The sequence below is a fragment of the Neofelis nebulosa genome, chromosome 18 (assembly GCF_028018385.1).
Source record: "Neofelis nebulosa isolate mNeoNeb1 chromosome 18, mNeoNeb1.pri, whole genome shotgun sequence".
NCBI lineage: Eukaryota > Metazoa > Chordata > Mammalia > Carnivora > Felidae > Neofelis > Neofelis nebulosa.
Window position 1 is genome coordinate 11,081,176 of NC_080799.1, and position 13,291 is coordinate 11,094,466.

General features: G+C 57.1%; 1 protein-coding gene across 1 annotated transcript in view; it reads right to left on the reverse strand.

Moving 5' to 3' along the window:
- CASTOR2 (cytosolic arginine sensor for mTORC1 subunit 2) overlaps positions 1 to 13,291 on the reverse strand; it is a 53,695-nt gene that overhangs the window by 15,269 nt on the left and 25,135 nt on the right. The window contains exon 2 of the mRNA XM_058710456.1: positions 3,154 to 3,224. Coding sequence (XP_058566439.1) covers positions 3,154 to 3,224 — 71 coding nt within the window. The remainder of the gene's footprint in view (positions 1 to 3,153; positions 3,225 to 13,291) is intronic.

A 13,291-nucleotide genomic window follows, 5' to 3' on the forward strand; every position in this document is an offset into this window, starting at 1 on the left:
CCTGCCTCCTCAAGGAAGTCCTCTTGGACTGCACTTCTGCCCGCTAAGCTGGGCGCCACTCTCCACTGATGCTGTCATTCTGGTTCCTGTGTTTCTGTCCTCCCAAGACCTGAGGGGCAAAGGCTGGATTCCTGTGCTTCTGACCTCCCCTGCCCAGGGCCTGGCCATTGGAGGCATCCAGAGAGGACACCAACGGTGAGATCTTGGGCAGGTTACACACATTTCTGTGTTTCACTTTCCTCATCTATAAAACGAAGGTAAGAAAAGTCTTTCCCGGGGCGCCTGGGTGGCTCAGTCGGTTTAGCATCCGACTCCTGACTTCAGCTTAGGTCATGATCTCTCAGTTTGTGGGTTCGAGCCCCGCATCAAGCTTTGCGCTGACAGAGCTTGGGATGTTCTCTCTCTCCCTCTCTCTGCCCCTCCCCTGCTCTCTTTCTCTCTCTCAAAATAAATAAACTTGAGAAATTTTTTTAAGATGCTATATCCCGTTCTAAGCCTCGCGTGGAAAAAAAAAAAAAAAAAAGAGTCCTTCCCAGGGCTTATTAGGCACAACGTCAACAGATAGCAGCCCCAGCGGGGCAGTGAAATAAGGCAGTATATGTTGATTCAGGGAGCACATGTATCCGCTCTCGGCTTATCTTGCTTCCTATTTCGAGGGCCCCTCCCAGGGGGTCTCCTGCACAGCAGGGTATGTTCTGCGACATGCCGTTACGGCACCCACACCCTCCCTGCACGGCACCGACCACGAGAACGGTGTCATTAGCTGGCAGGCCCTGAGGCTCATGGGGTCAGAGGTGGTGTTTCCCACCCCCGGCTACCCCTCCAGGGCCCAGCGAGATGCGGCACACAGCAGGTGCTCAGTAAATGCTGCCTCCTGCAATCCAGAGGAGGGGGCCGGGGGCTCCGAGCAGGCGGCCCTTTAGCTGCGGGACACCTCCCACCCCGGTTACTGACAATTCCTGCACACGTGGGCTCCCAGGGCCTGCAAAGCCCGGCTCCCCAGCTCCCCGCTCCCCGCGATGCCTCCTTTGCTGCCTCACGATGGAGAGAGTCAGTCTCGTCCGGGGAGATGGACCAGACAGGGCATCTGATCCTAGAGAAGAGATACTCCGGGGTGCTCCTCAGTGCTCCCGCACAAGGGCACGCGTCCCCACGCAGAAATGCAGATGGCTTCGGGTTGCCCAGGCAGGCACTCTTCACGGGACTGCGCTTTGTGGTCAAGGCAAAAGTTCTCGTTCGCGGCCCGCAGGCTCAGAAACTATCTGCTGAGTGAATGAGTGAGTCAACGGATGAATGAATGAATGACTAGCTAGATAACTTTGATGATGGGGCAGGGCCTCCCGTAGGGCCTGTCCTGTCCCTGCTGTGGCCGGGCAGCTGTCCCCTCGGAGGGAGGGAAACCGTGCGCCTTTAGATATGGGGGGGCTGGGTGCAGCCCCCCAACCTTGGCTAGGTGTCCCGGGCAGGGGTGTGTAACGATGACAGAGCGGGTGGGGGCCGTATCCGCTCCCCCAGGGTTTCGCGTGCTCACCAGTGAGGACGGTCTCGTTCGGCTGCCCTTCAGCTTGCATCGAGAACCACACAGATGGTTGACTTGTGACCCCGCAAACACCACATCTCAGACCCCATTTAAGGAGCCAGCCCGGATAAGAATGTATGTTACACATTTCAGGAGTTCACAAATTTATCACTAGAGAACAAGGAAACAACTTGGATGCTAACCGCTGGGGACCCGGTGAGGAGGCAGGCCCCGTCCACCACGACGTGCACGGTGAGAGGCTGGGGTATCACAGGAAATGTTACCTTACTTTGGCTCAGGTCATGATCTCGCCGTTCATGGGTTCGAGCCCCACGTGGGGCTCTGTGCTGACAGCTCAGAGCCTGGAGCCTGTTTCGGATTCTCTGTCTCCCTCTCTCTCTGCCCCTCCCCTGCTTACACTCTGTCTCTGCCTCTCAAAAATAAATAAACGTTAAAAAAAAAAAAAAAAAAAGTGACCAGGAGTTGTCTTTGGGGCGGAATAGGGGTTTTATAAAAACTCTGAATTTGCTGCGTTCTCTGTATGCTTTGAGGAACGGAACTGAGGGGCTTGGAAGGAACATCTGCTCTGGGGGGAGCCCAGCTGGTGGCTGGTGAGCCTGGGCCTGTGACGTCCCCTCTGCTCCAGGAGCTTTGAGCTTAAGAGCAGGACAAACATAATAAAAACCTTACTGATGAAACCAAAAGGACACGGGGGAAGGGGAGAAGGGGGAGTGATACTAACAGGTACGAGGTTTCTTTTTGGGGTGATGAAAATGTTCTGGAATGTTCTGCACAACCCCGTGCATTTCAAAAACCACAGAACTGGACACTTTCAAATGCTGGACTTTATGGGGAGCGTGGGTGGCTCAGTCGGTTAAGCGACCGACTTCGGCTCAGGTCATGACCTCACCGTTTGTGAGTTCAAGCCCCACGTCAGGCTCCGTGCTGACAGCTCAGAGCCTGGAGCCTGCTCCGGATTCTGTGTCTCCCTCTCTGCCCATCCGTGTGCACTCTGTCTGTCTCTCAAAAACAAATAAACATTATGAGCACTGGGTGTTGTATGGAAACCAATTCGACAATAAATTTCATGAAAAAAATAAATAAATAAACATTAAAAAAATTCAAAACTAAAATAATATGGTGGACTTTGTGATACATGAATGATATCTCAATCTGAAAAACGGAACAACGGAAAGGAAAATCACAAAAGGAAGATAATCAGGGCTTCCTCCAAAGGGAACAAGGACTGAGGACATTTTAAAGCCCCTCGCCCAACAGCAGGTGCTCAAGAAAACAAGCCCCGGGTGCCTTCTTGGTAGCTTCAGTTCCCAGCTGGGTAAGCACTGTCTTTATTGACCCTTTTAGCTCTGCCGTCGCCTTTCCCGGGGGAGTCTCACAAGCAGAAACGGAGGGGATCAGCCAGGGCACAGGGAGAGAAGAAAACAGACCCCCTGCTGACTCTCTAACCCACCGCTAGGAAGGCGGAGGGGAGGCAGAAATAAGGCGGCGGGTGCGGGCAGAAATAAGGCGGCGGGCAAAAAGTAAGGAGGTGGAGGGGCAGAAATAAGGCGGCGGGCAGCCAGCACGGAGTGCAGGCCACTGTCCGGCCGAGCGCCAGCGGTGGAAGCACTCACCTAAGAAGCCCTCCTCGTCAACAATGATGGTGTAATCCTCGGGCGTCTCGGTCAGACTGAAGAACTTGCACCTGGATAGCGGACGGACAGACAGACAGAGGACACGGTGTTAGTCCCCCCTGCCAAGACCCTCCATTTCCGACTCACGAGGCCTCAGGGGGGCCTGGAGAGGCTGGTGGTCCCCTCTCACCCCCCAATCTTTGGGGACCCCTGAGCCAGCCTCTAGGTTGCCCTACTACAGCTGAAGGGGCTTAGAACCCACTTTTTCCCAGGGGAAGAAGCCGAAGGGGGGCTCTGGCAGGGAGCAGGTGGGTGAAGTGCCTTCTGTAGGCCCCCCCACGTTCTGACATCTAAGCCTCCACCGCTGTCCCCCCCAACCCCCACCCCCAATCCCCCGCCAACTCGGGAGTTCCCACAGTCATCCCACACCCAAGTCACGTCACCCAACCGACAGCCCAGCCTTTACGGTACTTTTCTTCCTTGCATGAGAAAGAGGTGCGGCCGTCTGTGCCCTTTGGGGGACCCGGATCCCCCAACTGTCACCCGTCACCTTCGGTAATACGGATCAGCCTCGGGTGTGCATTGCTCATTTCTGTCCCCAGACGAGACCCTCGATTCCTCCAGGCCAGGGTGTGGCACTCACTGCCCCTTGGTGCCTGCCTCCCTGTCCCTCATCCAGCTGCAAGGGCCCCCAGAACGACACAAGCAGCAGCAGCCGGAAACGGCCTGTGGTTATTTGGCGTCGCTGTGGCTCTCAAGTGCGAGGAGGCCTGGCCCGGGCTCGGTGCCCAGCGTGCGAAACCCATCCATCGCGGGAAGCCCTGGCAGCGAGAGGCCTGACGAGTAACCCCAGCAAGGGCCCAACTATCCCTCCCACAGGGGTTAAAACGGGAAAGAGGGGCGCCTGGGTGGCTCAGTCGGTTGGGCGTCTGACTTTGGCTCGGGTTACGAACTCGAGATTTGTGAGTTCCAGCCCCGCGTCGGGCTCACTGCTGTCGGCGAGGCGCCCGCTTTGGATCCTCTCTCTCCCTCTCTCCCTGCCCCTCCCCGGCTTGTGCTCTCCCTCTCCCTGTCAAAACTAAATACACGTTAAAAACAAATTCAAGACAGAAGTAGAACAGCATCAAGGAAATTTTTGGTTGACGGGAGTGCTTGGTATCTTGACTGAGGCGGTGGTTACAAGATCACACGCATTTGTCAAAACGCAAAGGATTATACCCTAATAGGGGTGGGTTCTACCGTATGCAAATGCGGCATACCTCAACGAATTGGACTTTATTTTTATTATTATTATTTTTTTTAACGTTTATTTATTTTTGAGACAGAGAGAGACAGAGCATGAACGGGGGAGGGGCAGAGAGAGAGGGAGACACAGAATCGGAAGCAGGCTCCAGGCTCTGAGCTGTCACCCCAGAGCCCAACGCGGGGCTCGAACTCACGGACTTCGAGATCGTGACCTGAGCCGAAGTCGGACGCCTAACCGACGGAGCCACCCAGGCGCCCCAGACGCATCTGACTTTAAAGAAATCTCTTGTGCCAGAGTCGTGAGCAAGGTGTCACTCTCCTCCCCGTTGACGCTCTGCTCAACCGGCCACACACACTCCTCAAGCTCCATCCGGCTCTTTGGTTTCCACGTCACATCTCTGTCCCCCATCCAACTGGCAATGCTGGGGGGACAAAGAAAATCTGCCATTGCTCGGGGACCACCTCCGTAAGTGGCAACCCCGGCCCGGCCTGGCTTCTTCCTGGGGACCCCCGGCAGCCCCCCCCCAGTCACCAGACCGCCACGCACAGCGGCCGCCCAGCTGTCTGCAAAGGCAAGGAGATATGGCACTCGCTCCCTGTGCCCTCTTGGCCGTGAGGGATGCTCCAGAAATAGACCATGGAAGCCGTCCCGGAAAGGCATAAACACCAGTAGACGGTCGCTTCAGCCTCTGTGTAAACGGGGTATAAATATGTTGTTGATGTGACCCGTCTCCCGGGGTCGAGGGCCTCTGAGGTCCAGCTACCGGACGCCTATCTCGAAATGCGCTCCTTGGTGTGGGCGGGCCTCCGGGAGCGCGGATCAGCCGGAGGGACCGACGGGCCCCTGGTTCTTCCTGCTCCCCGTTCCCCTGCTCCGTGGCGCTCAGCCCCACCTGTCTTGCCTCTCAAGCTCCTCTGTCTACCACTCCCCTCCACGTGACCTCCCACCTCATCCCGCTCCCTCACTCTCGGCCTCCCTCCCCCGCCTCCAAAGGTTGACAAATGTTCTTTCTACTGCCCGGCACAGCCTTCCCTCTTCTTTGGCTGGAGCCTTGCTGCTTATCCTCCACGACCCGGTGTCAGCATCTTCTTTGGGGGAGAGCCTTTCCACATTGGTACCGATCCCCCTCCCTCGCCTGCCACCAGTCTAAAGAGCCGGTCCTCCCTTGACAACCTGAAGCCTGACACTGTGTCCACGAGAGGAACGACAGCCACTGTAGACGGTTGCGCGTCACAACTCGTTCCTCTCAGTTTATGTGACGTATGCCCTGAGAGTTGAGCAGTGCACAATCTGTGCAACTGTGCATGATGGTCGTGGGTGCTTTCCACAACCTATCACAAATAATGCTCGTTTCCCCCAGAAGACCGTGAGCTCTCACTGGCAAAGACTCTGGATTCTCCGAGCATGCACCTGACACAGGCTAGGAATAGAATCAACACTCATTGTTCACAAGAAGTGAACTATGGCCACCGACTCACCCCCAAGCCACAGAAGCCCTGATCAGACAAACTGCCTGTATTTTGTGGGGTGCTGCCTTGACTTACCCTTCCTTTGGGAGACACTAAAGTCTCCAGTCCCAGCCTTCTAATGAGTCATGGCTAAGCATCCTCCAGATGCTTGAGCCCCCGGCGTTTGTGGCCTCTCTGTACTTTGTCTCTGAAGGTCTGCAGAGAGGACCCAAACCCAGCAATTACCCAGCCTGTGCTAACTGCTGTTGGGAAACCCGAGGAGGAAGAGAGCGGGGTGCCCTCTACGTGCCCTCAAAGTACTCAGGAACGGGATGAAACAACACGGGAAAACAAAGCAGCCCGGGGAGAGAGTGAAGACCGTGGTCTTGGAGATGAGACCTGGGTTCTGGTCCCAACTTGGCACCCGGGGCTGCTGAGCCCTGGGCTGCTTCCTTCCTCTGTACAGTGAGGGGCAGGCTCAAGGTGGCCTGGCTCCCATCCGGCTCCACCTCAGGCCACGTGGAACCCCGCCAGCTCCACAGCAGGGTGACCTCAAGGGGCCTGGCCAAGAAGGCACAGAAAGATGATTCTAGAACCATGGAGTGCGTCTGGAGAACACCTTTTTTTTTTTTTTTTTTTTTTTAAATTTTTTTTTTTTTTCAACGGTTTTTATTTATTTTTGGGACAGAGAGAGACAGAGCATGAACGGGGAAGGGGCAGAGAGAGGGAGACACACAGAATTGGAAACAGGCTCCAAGCTCCGAGCCATCAGCCCAGAGCCTGACGCGGGGCTCGAACTCACAGACCGCGAGATCGTGACCTGGCTGAAGTCGGACGCTTAACCGACTGCGCCACCCAGGCGCCCCTGGAGAACACCTTTTAAGGGCGGGCAAAATCCCATCCAGCTGTGGGAAGAACCCAGGACCGATCTGCTGCCCAGACAGCTGGGCAGGTGGTGTATCACAACTCTGGGGGTGGGGCTCGTTCACCTTATAGTCTCTGTGAAAGAGCGCTCTCGGAGTTGAGCAGTGCACAACCCTTGCAACTGTGTATGACTGTCACCGGGCAGGTTCTGCCAGAGCCGTCAGGTAGACAGGATGTAAAATTCTACAGCCCCAAGCAACGAAGGAGAGAGACAGGGGGACAGCAGCTTGTGGTTCGGGACATACCCCAAGAATTGTGCAAGTCCCCCATCTCGGGGGAGCCCGTGCATCGCTGGGCTCTGTTGAACAGAATAGGGGTTCTAGGGCCCAGACCATGCCTTTTGGCCTGGAGGAAGATTCCAGCCACCACCTGGCTGTCGCGCACCATGGGTTGAAGGCAATGCTGCTGCTTATGGCTGTGTGACCTTAAGTTTAACCTCTCTGTGCCTCAGTCTCCTCGTGCGTATAATGGGGATAATAACAGCATCTACTTCACAGGGTTGTTGTCAAGGGAGCACCAGTGAGTGAAGACCCGTTGTAACTATACTTAGCAGTTAACTCGTTGGCTATTTATTCTTCTTGGAAGGCAGAGGTAGCTGGTGGGGAGGCCACACGGAGGCCAGCTGGTGTTCCAAGTAAAGAGAAGCTCTGAAGCCAGTTAGGCGGGGTGCCCGGGGGGTGCAGTCCGTCAAGCGTCTGACTCTTGATCTCGGCCAACTGACCCTCCAAAGCAACAAGCTTTGGCTGAAAAGTCTCCGTCCGCCTCACCGGCATCCCGGCCCCCAGCAGACAGCCAGGATGATGGTTTCCAAGGGAAGAGGCCGGGCCTGACGTCACCCCAGCATCCCGCCAGGCCACGCAGAGGCCTGGGTATCTTCACGGACGTCCGCCGTGTCTGAGCACATGGACCGTCCGCGTGGGGGGAGCCGGGGAGGTGGCCTGCCTCATCGCCATAAGGCCGGGGCCCCTAGGGGCCTCTGTCACCTTCTCCACTCACCTGCTGGCTGACTGATGGCCCTGCCAGGCTGTCGCACTCCCCTGCCCTCCCTTCCCAGACAGCACGACGACCCCTCCACGCAGTCAGGGATCAGCAAGCGTTCCCTGTGTGCGGAATCCTGAGCCGAAGACCTGAATCTAGGGGGAGGCCTGAGCTGGCTTCGGGAGCCAGACCCCGTCTGGGACCGGAGCCTGCTTCCTGCAGGGTCATGATGCCCTGTGTCGGCCAGACCCCGCTGAGGTCACCTGCCGGCTCATCACAGAGTAAGTGCAAGCCTTTGTGACGACAGCCTAGTCGGCCGAGCTTTAACATGAGCCCACGTTCTTCATGCCCAAGGGATGGGCCGCGCAAACGGGGGCCCAGAACAGGCATCTAGCACGTTCCAGGGACCTGCTCCCACATGTTCTTGTTCCTTCGTTCTGCTGGGGTCTCTGAATGCCCACCAGCCCATTCTGAAATTCCGTCTGGGAAGCCGGGAGCGTTTCCTGCAAAGGGCGGCCGGTTCGGTCCGGAGCGAGGGAAGTTCAGCCACATCCCTCTCTCTGCAGCATGTCCAGTGAGGAGGCGGAGGGGCTGGGGTCCGACCTGCTCCCGAGACCCCGCTGGCCCCAGCTGATGCTTTTCTGCAACTGCACACCGTGAGCGACAGAAGCGCTCCGGGGTCTGTCCAGCGCGGTCCTTCCCAAAGGAAAGCCAGGCGGATGGCGTGGGTCCGGCTTTGTTCTCTCAACCAGCCTTTTTTACGTTTTTCCTGGGTCTTCGATAGGTCTCTTGGGTTGCTTTCGTTTCATTTCTGCTGTCTTTGGCAACTGGAGGCTGCTGTTTCAAGCTTTAGTTCTGGACTTGAAGGACGATCTTGAAAAGGGGCTTCTTCTTCTGTCAACACGGGCAAAACCCGCTGTGCTTGTGTCACGGGCGGCCAGGACAATCACAGTGTGGGGGACGGCGCTGGCAGCTTCCAGGGTGACACACACGGGCAGGATTGCAAAAAAGGGGGGGGGGGGCGGGGAGGGCACAAGGAATTACTGGGGTCTGGAGAAAGCTCCCGGACCCAGGCAGCAGCCTAACCCCGGCGGCTAGATCATTCAGTCATTCAACAAACAAATCACTAAGCATCTTTATGTGTCAAGCACTGTTTCGGGTGCTGGGGCCCCACCTTAAATAACTGGACAATTAGGATTTACAGTGGAGGGGTGGGACACATGACATAGTGCATGAGATGCTTGTGCCACAGAGCCAATCAAAAACGTGGAGAAGGGGCAGAGGGCTGGCAGAACAGGGGTTTGCAATCTAAAACCGAGCAGGGGGCGGTTGCCAGGGGCTGTGGGGAGGGGGATCCGGGGAGCAGTCATTCAATGGAAACAGAGTTTCAGTTTGAGCGGATAGAAAAGTTCTGGAGATCGATGGGGGTGACGGTTGCACAGCAGGGTGAATATACCTAACGCCACTGACTCACTCGTGCACCTAAGAACGGTTAAGGGCGCCTGGGGGGCTCAGTCGGGTGAGCATCAGACTTCTGCTCAGCTCATGATCTTCCACGGTCCGTGAGTTCGAGCCCCGCATCGGGCTCTCTGCTGTCAGCACAGAGCCTGCTTCAGATCCTCTGTCCCCACCCCATCCCGCTCTCTGCCCTTCTCCTGCTCATGTGTGTTCGCTTTCTCAAAAATAAACATTAAAAAAAAAAGAAAGGTTAAAATCGTACATTTTGTTATGTATATTTGACCACAATAAAAAAGAAAATTGAACAGGTACAGGGAAGGTCCCCATAAGACCCATAGAAGGGTCCTAGGGGAGGGGAGTACCTTGTGGCCAAGGGTAAGGGGTAGGTGAGGGCCCTAAGACCAGCTAGGAGGCTACTCTCTTCAAGGAGGCTGACAGGAGCTGGGGGGGACGGGGTAGGGGGGGCTGGACCAGGCTGGCGGCGGTGGGTGTGGGTCCCTATGCGGCCAGGAAACAAGATTCCACAAGCTGAGGAGATAAGGTCAGTGAAAAACACAAGGCCATGGCAGGGAATGGTGGTCTTCCACAGCCAGCGCTCTGGCCAGAGGCACCAGGAGGGAGGTCAGCAGACTGCCCTCACCTCTGACTCCGGCCTCCACTGACCCCTCACTTCTTTCCTCCAGGGACACCAGGGGAAGGTGAGAAACCTGGGGCAAAGGGCTGGCCAAGCCCCGCCCTGAGGGCCAAGGCCACAAGCTTCCAAGAGTGGCTTCCTTATTGTTTCCTTACGCATGTCCCAATGGCCTGGGGCAGCCCGGCAGGATGGAACAGGTTGTGCCAGGGTGGAAACACAGTCTGGGTGAAGTCCAGCCTCTTGCTTCATGAACACATACCCAAGCGCGGAGCACATCTGAGCGGACTGGTGGTTCTCTTTCTTCCTTGGGGCATCTGAGATGGAAAAGGCCTAAGTGTGGACCTTGGCTTGACACCCACCCACCCAAGACAAGGTTGGAGCGGCTTTCTCATCTCTGAAAGAGGTTTGGAAATAACTCCCTTGCAGAGTAGGGTAGGATTTAAGGAGCCCCTAAGCACACAAAGCAGTGCTCGAGATCCTGCATGGGGCGCCCTGGTGGCTCAGTTAAGTGCTGACTCTTGATTTCAACTCAGGTCATGATCTCACGGTTCGTGAGTGTGAGGTCAAGCCCCGTGCTGTGCTAACAGCGTGGAGCCTGCTTGGGATTCTCTTTCTCTCTCTCTCTCAAAATACACAAATAAATAAACATTAAAAAAAAAAAAAAAAGGTCCTGTTTCAGCACGTGTGGTCACGCGATGCCTTGAGTCAAGGAGCTGGCCCGGGGACCCCGGACAGAACTGGACCCCCCCCCCCCCCCAAGCAGCATTCTCGGGGAGCGCGCAGGCCTCGCAGATCAGACAACGCCTTCTGCGTACAGGCTCGTGGCTTCTCTGGTGTTAAATGATCTCTGCCGGATTCCAGATCTCCCCCTTCCTTGTGGCCCCCACCGCAACCCTCGCCGAGAAGGGTCAGTCGCACAAAGGGGCCCCAGCCGAAAAGCCCAGCCCAACACCCCTTGGCAGGTCAGAGCCCCGGTCCACCACCTCCCCCGTGATGACAATGTCAGAGATCGTTCACTTCCAGATCTGACTTTGCTCAGCCATCCATCTGTTCCCTGTCCCCATCAGGGCGGTGGGCCGAGCCTTTCTTACCCAGGTCCCCCCGTGCCTGCCACAGGATGTGCCACGGTCTGGGCACCATCAGCGCCAAATGAATGCACGTGTGGCATAACTACTTGTTCCCACTTCTCCGGCAGGAAAACTGACGCCCAGTTAGGTTAAGGCTGTTACTGCCTCGGGTCCACTATGCCGTGCGGTCTCTAAGGCGGGACATCTGGGAGGCAGGTGTGGCCCCGCAGCATCATCTCTGTGACGCAGCTCTTCCCCTCGGAGGTGCCCACCCTCTGAAACACACACGTCATGGGAGGCACCGGCCAGAAAATTCCTAACGGCCTGTTCTCAGGAACAGAAACCTGGCTACAACCCAGATGCCCATCACTGGGCGAGGAGAAGGACGATGACAGAAGACGATTACCCAGCCATCAAAATGAACGGTCCACAGTGACTTGCGAGAATATGAATGCGTCTCAGCCGTACGACAGCAGAAGGAAAAGGAAGCCCCCAAACATGATGCACAGCGTCGTATATTTTGGCGGAATTGGGAGCTATCGTGTGAAAATTAAAAACAAAAACAAAAACAAAACACCTTTAAGACCACGTGTAGTTGCAACCTAACCACATAAAAAAAGAAGCCAGGGGGTGAAGGGTGCGGATTACCTGGGGGTGGAGGGGGTGGGGGGGATGGGGGGGGGCCTCTGGTCAAACACAGGTTATTGTCCAGACCTTTCTTTTGCTCTGGCTTTGCACCTGCTAACGCGAGTCGGTCAGGTAAGTGATTAAGGCGGGCTGTGCAAGGATGCACGGAGGGTCACAGGGACACGCTTGGGCCGAGGTCCTCTGGGGCGAATGTGAGGGGCCGCAGGCACGGCCTGAGGGCAGACCATGTGGGAACGCGGCTCGAGAGCCACCCGGAAGAGGTGGCCGGAGCCGGGTCCAGGCGCCAGAATCCACAAGAGCCCCAGGACGAGATGAACGGGTCTGGCCCCAGGACTACAGCACCCCCCTTCCCCGGTCCAGTTCATCCGCTTCGGCCGTGGCTGGCCAGTGATTTGGGGGTTCACCTTGGCTCCACGGAGAGAGCTTCACTCCCCAACTCGGTCTCCACGGTCCAGGCTCTGTGTGACCCTCCGATGGTGCTGTGGGCCACGTGCTCACGCTCGGCAAAGAGCACTGCTTTTGGAGTCAGGGGCCTGGGTTCGAGTCCCAGTGATGGCGTCGGCACTGTGTCCTTAGGCACTTCCACGGCCCCTGAGCCCGTCTCTCCAGTCATCAGGAGGGGTCCCCCCACCCCGCCCCTGATCGCCGGGGCCAGGGTGAGAGGTCAGCACCCTCACACAGCCGCTGAGGACACACACACACACACAGCCTGCCCACCTGCCCTTCCAAGGATGCAAACGGCTTTGCACCAGGATGCTGAAAACAAGAACCAAAATACTGGACGCCGAAGCAATCGTAGTCCTGGCCACCCCACCCCCCTCCCCAAGTCCCTGACACTGTTAGTTAGAAACAAGAGTCCCTAGATGGCTTGCTATTGCAGGACTTTACAGCCAAGCAGGGGCACTGCCTGGGGTTGCTGTCTTGTTGCCTGGCGACTCCATGAGTGCCCCCGGCTGCTGGGTCACCCCAGTGCTCCTGTGGCCACTCTGATGCTGTGCCGTGTGCGGCTGGCTCTGGGGCAGGGTGTCCTGGGCGGCCTCCTTGGCTGACCCCATCCTTAGATGACCCCTGTCCAGCACCGTCCTTCTCAGCAATGGCCTCTAGCCGGAAATGCCCCCTCTCCAGGGCCTGGCTCCTACCCATCCCCCCTCTCGGGATCAGCTCGGCCCTCCCTCCCCCTCCGCACCCCAAGCTGCACCCCCAATTTCCTAAGATTCAGGCCAGCTGGGGAGCGCCCCCTCTCAAAGCAGCTCGGTTTTCTCACCCATCTTATCCCTTGTCTCTGGCCAGAGAAAACCAGTCCCAAGGCAACCTTCTCTCCCTTTCCCCCCTCCCACAGGCGCCTCCCTCTCGGGACTCCATCTCATTCTTGGCTTCCTGGTCTTAACGACCAACAGGCTCAAGTTTCCAACATCCTAAAAAAAGCCTCCCTGATCCTCATCTCCTCCTCGGGCGCCACCTTCTTCCCTCCCCTCCCCTCCCCTCCCCTCCCCCAGCCGTCACGCCTACCCTCTGGCTATTGCCACCGGCCTGGACGGTGCTGCTCAGCTCAGCAATGACCTCCCCCAGCCACTCCGCAGCCTCTTCCGTCACGCCCTCCCCCCTCCCGTCCTTGCCCTTGATCTGCTGGACCCCACATGGCTGGCCAAGGCCCCCCCCTGGACCCTGGAATCTACCAGCTTCTGACAGTGACACTCCTCTTTGGTTTCCTGTGGTAATTTCTTCTCCCCGATGC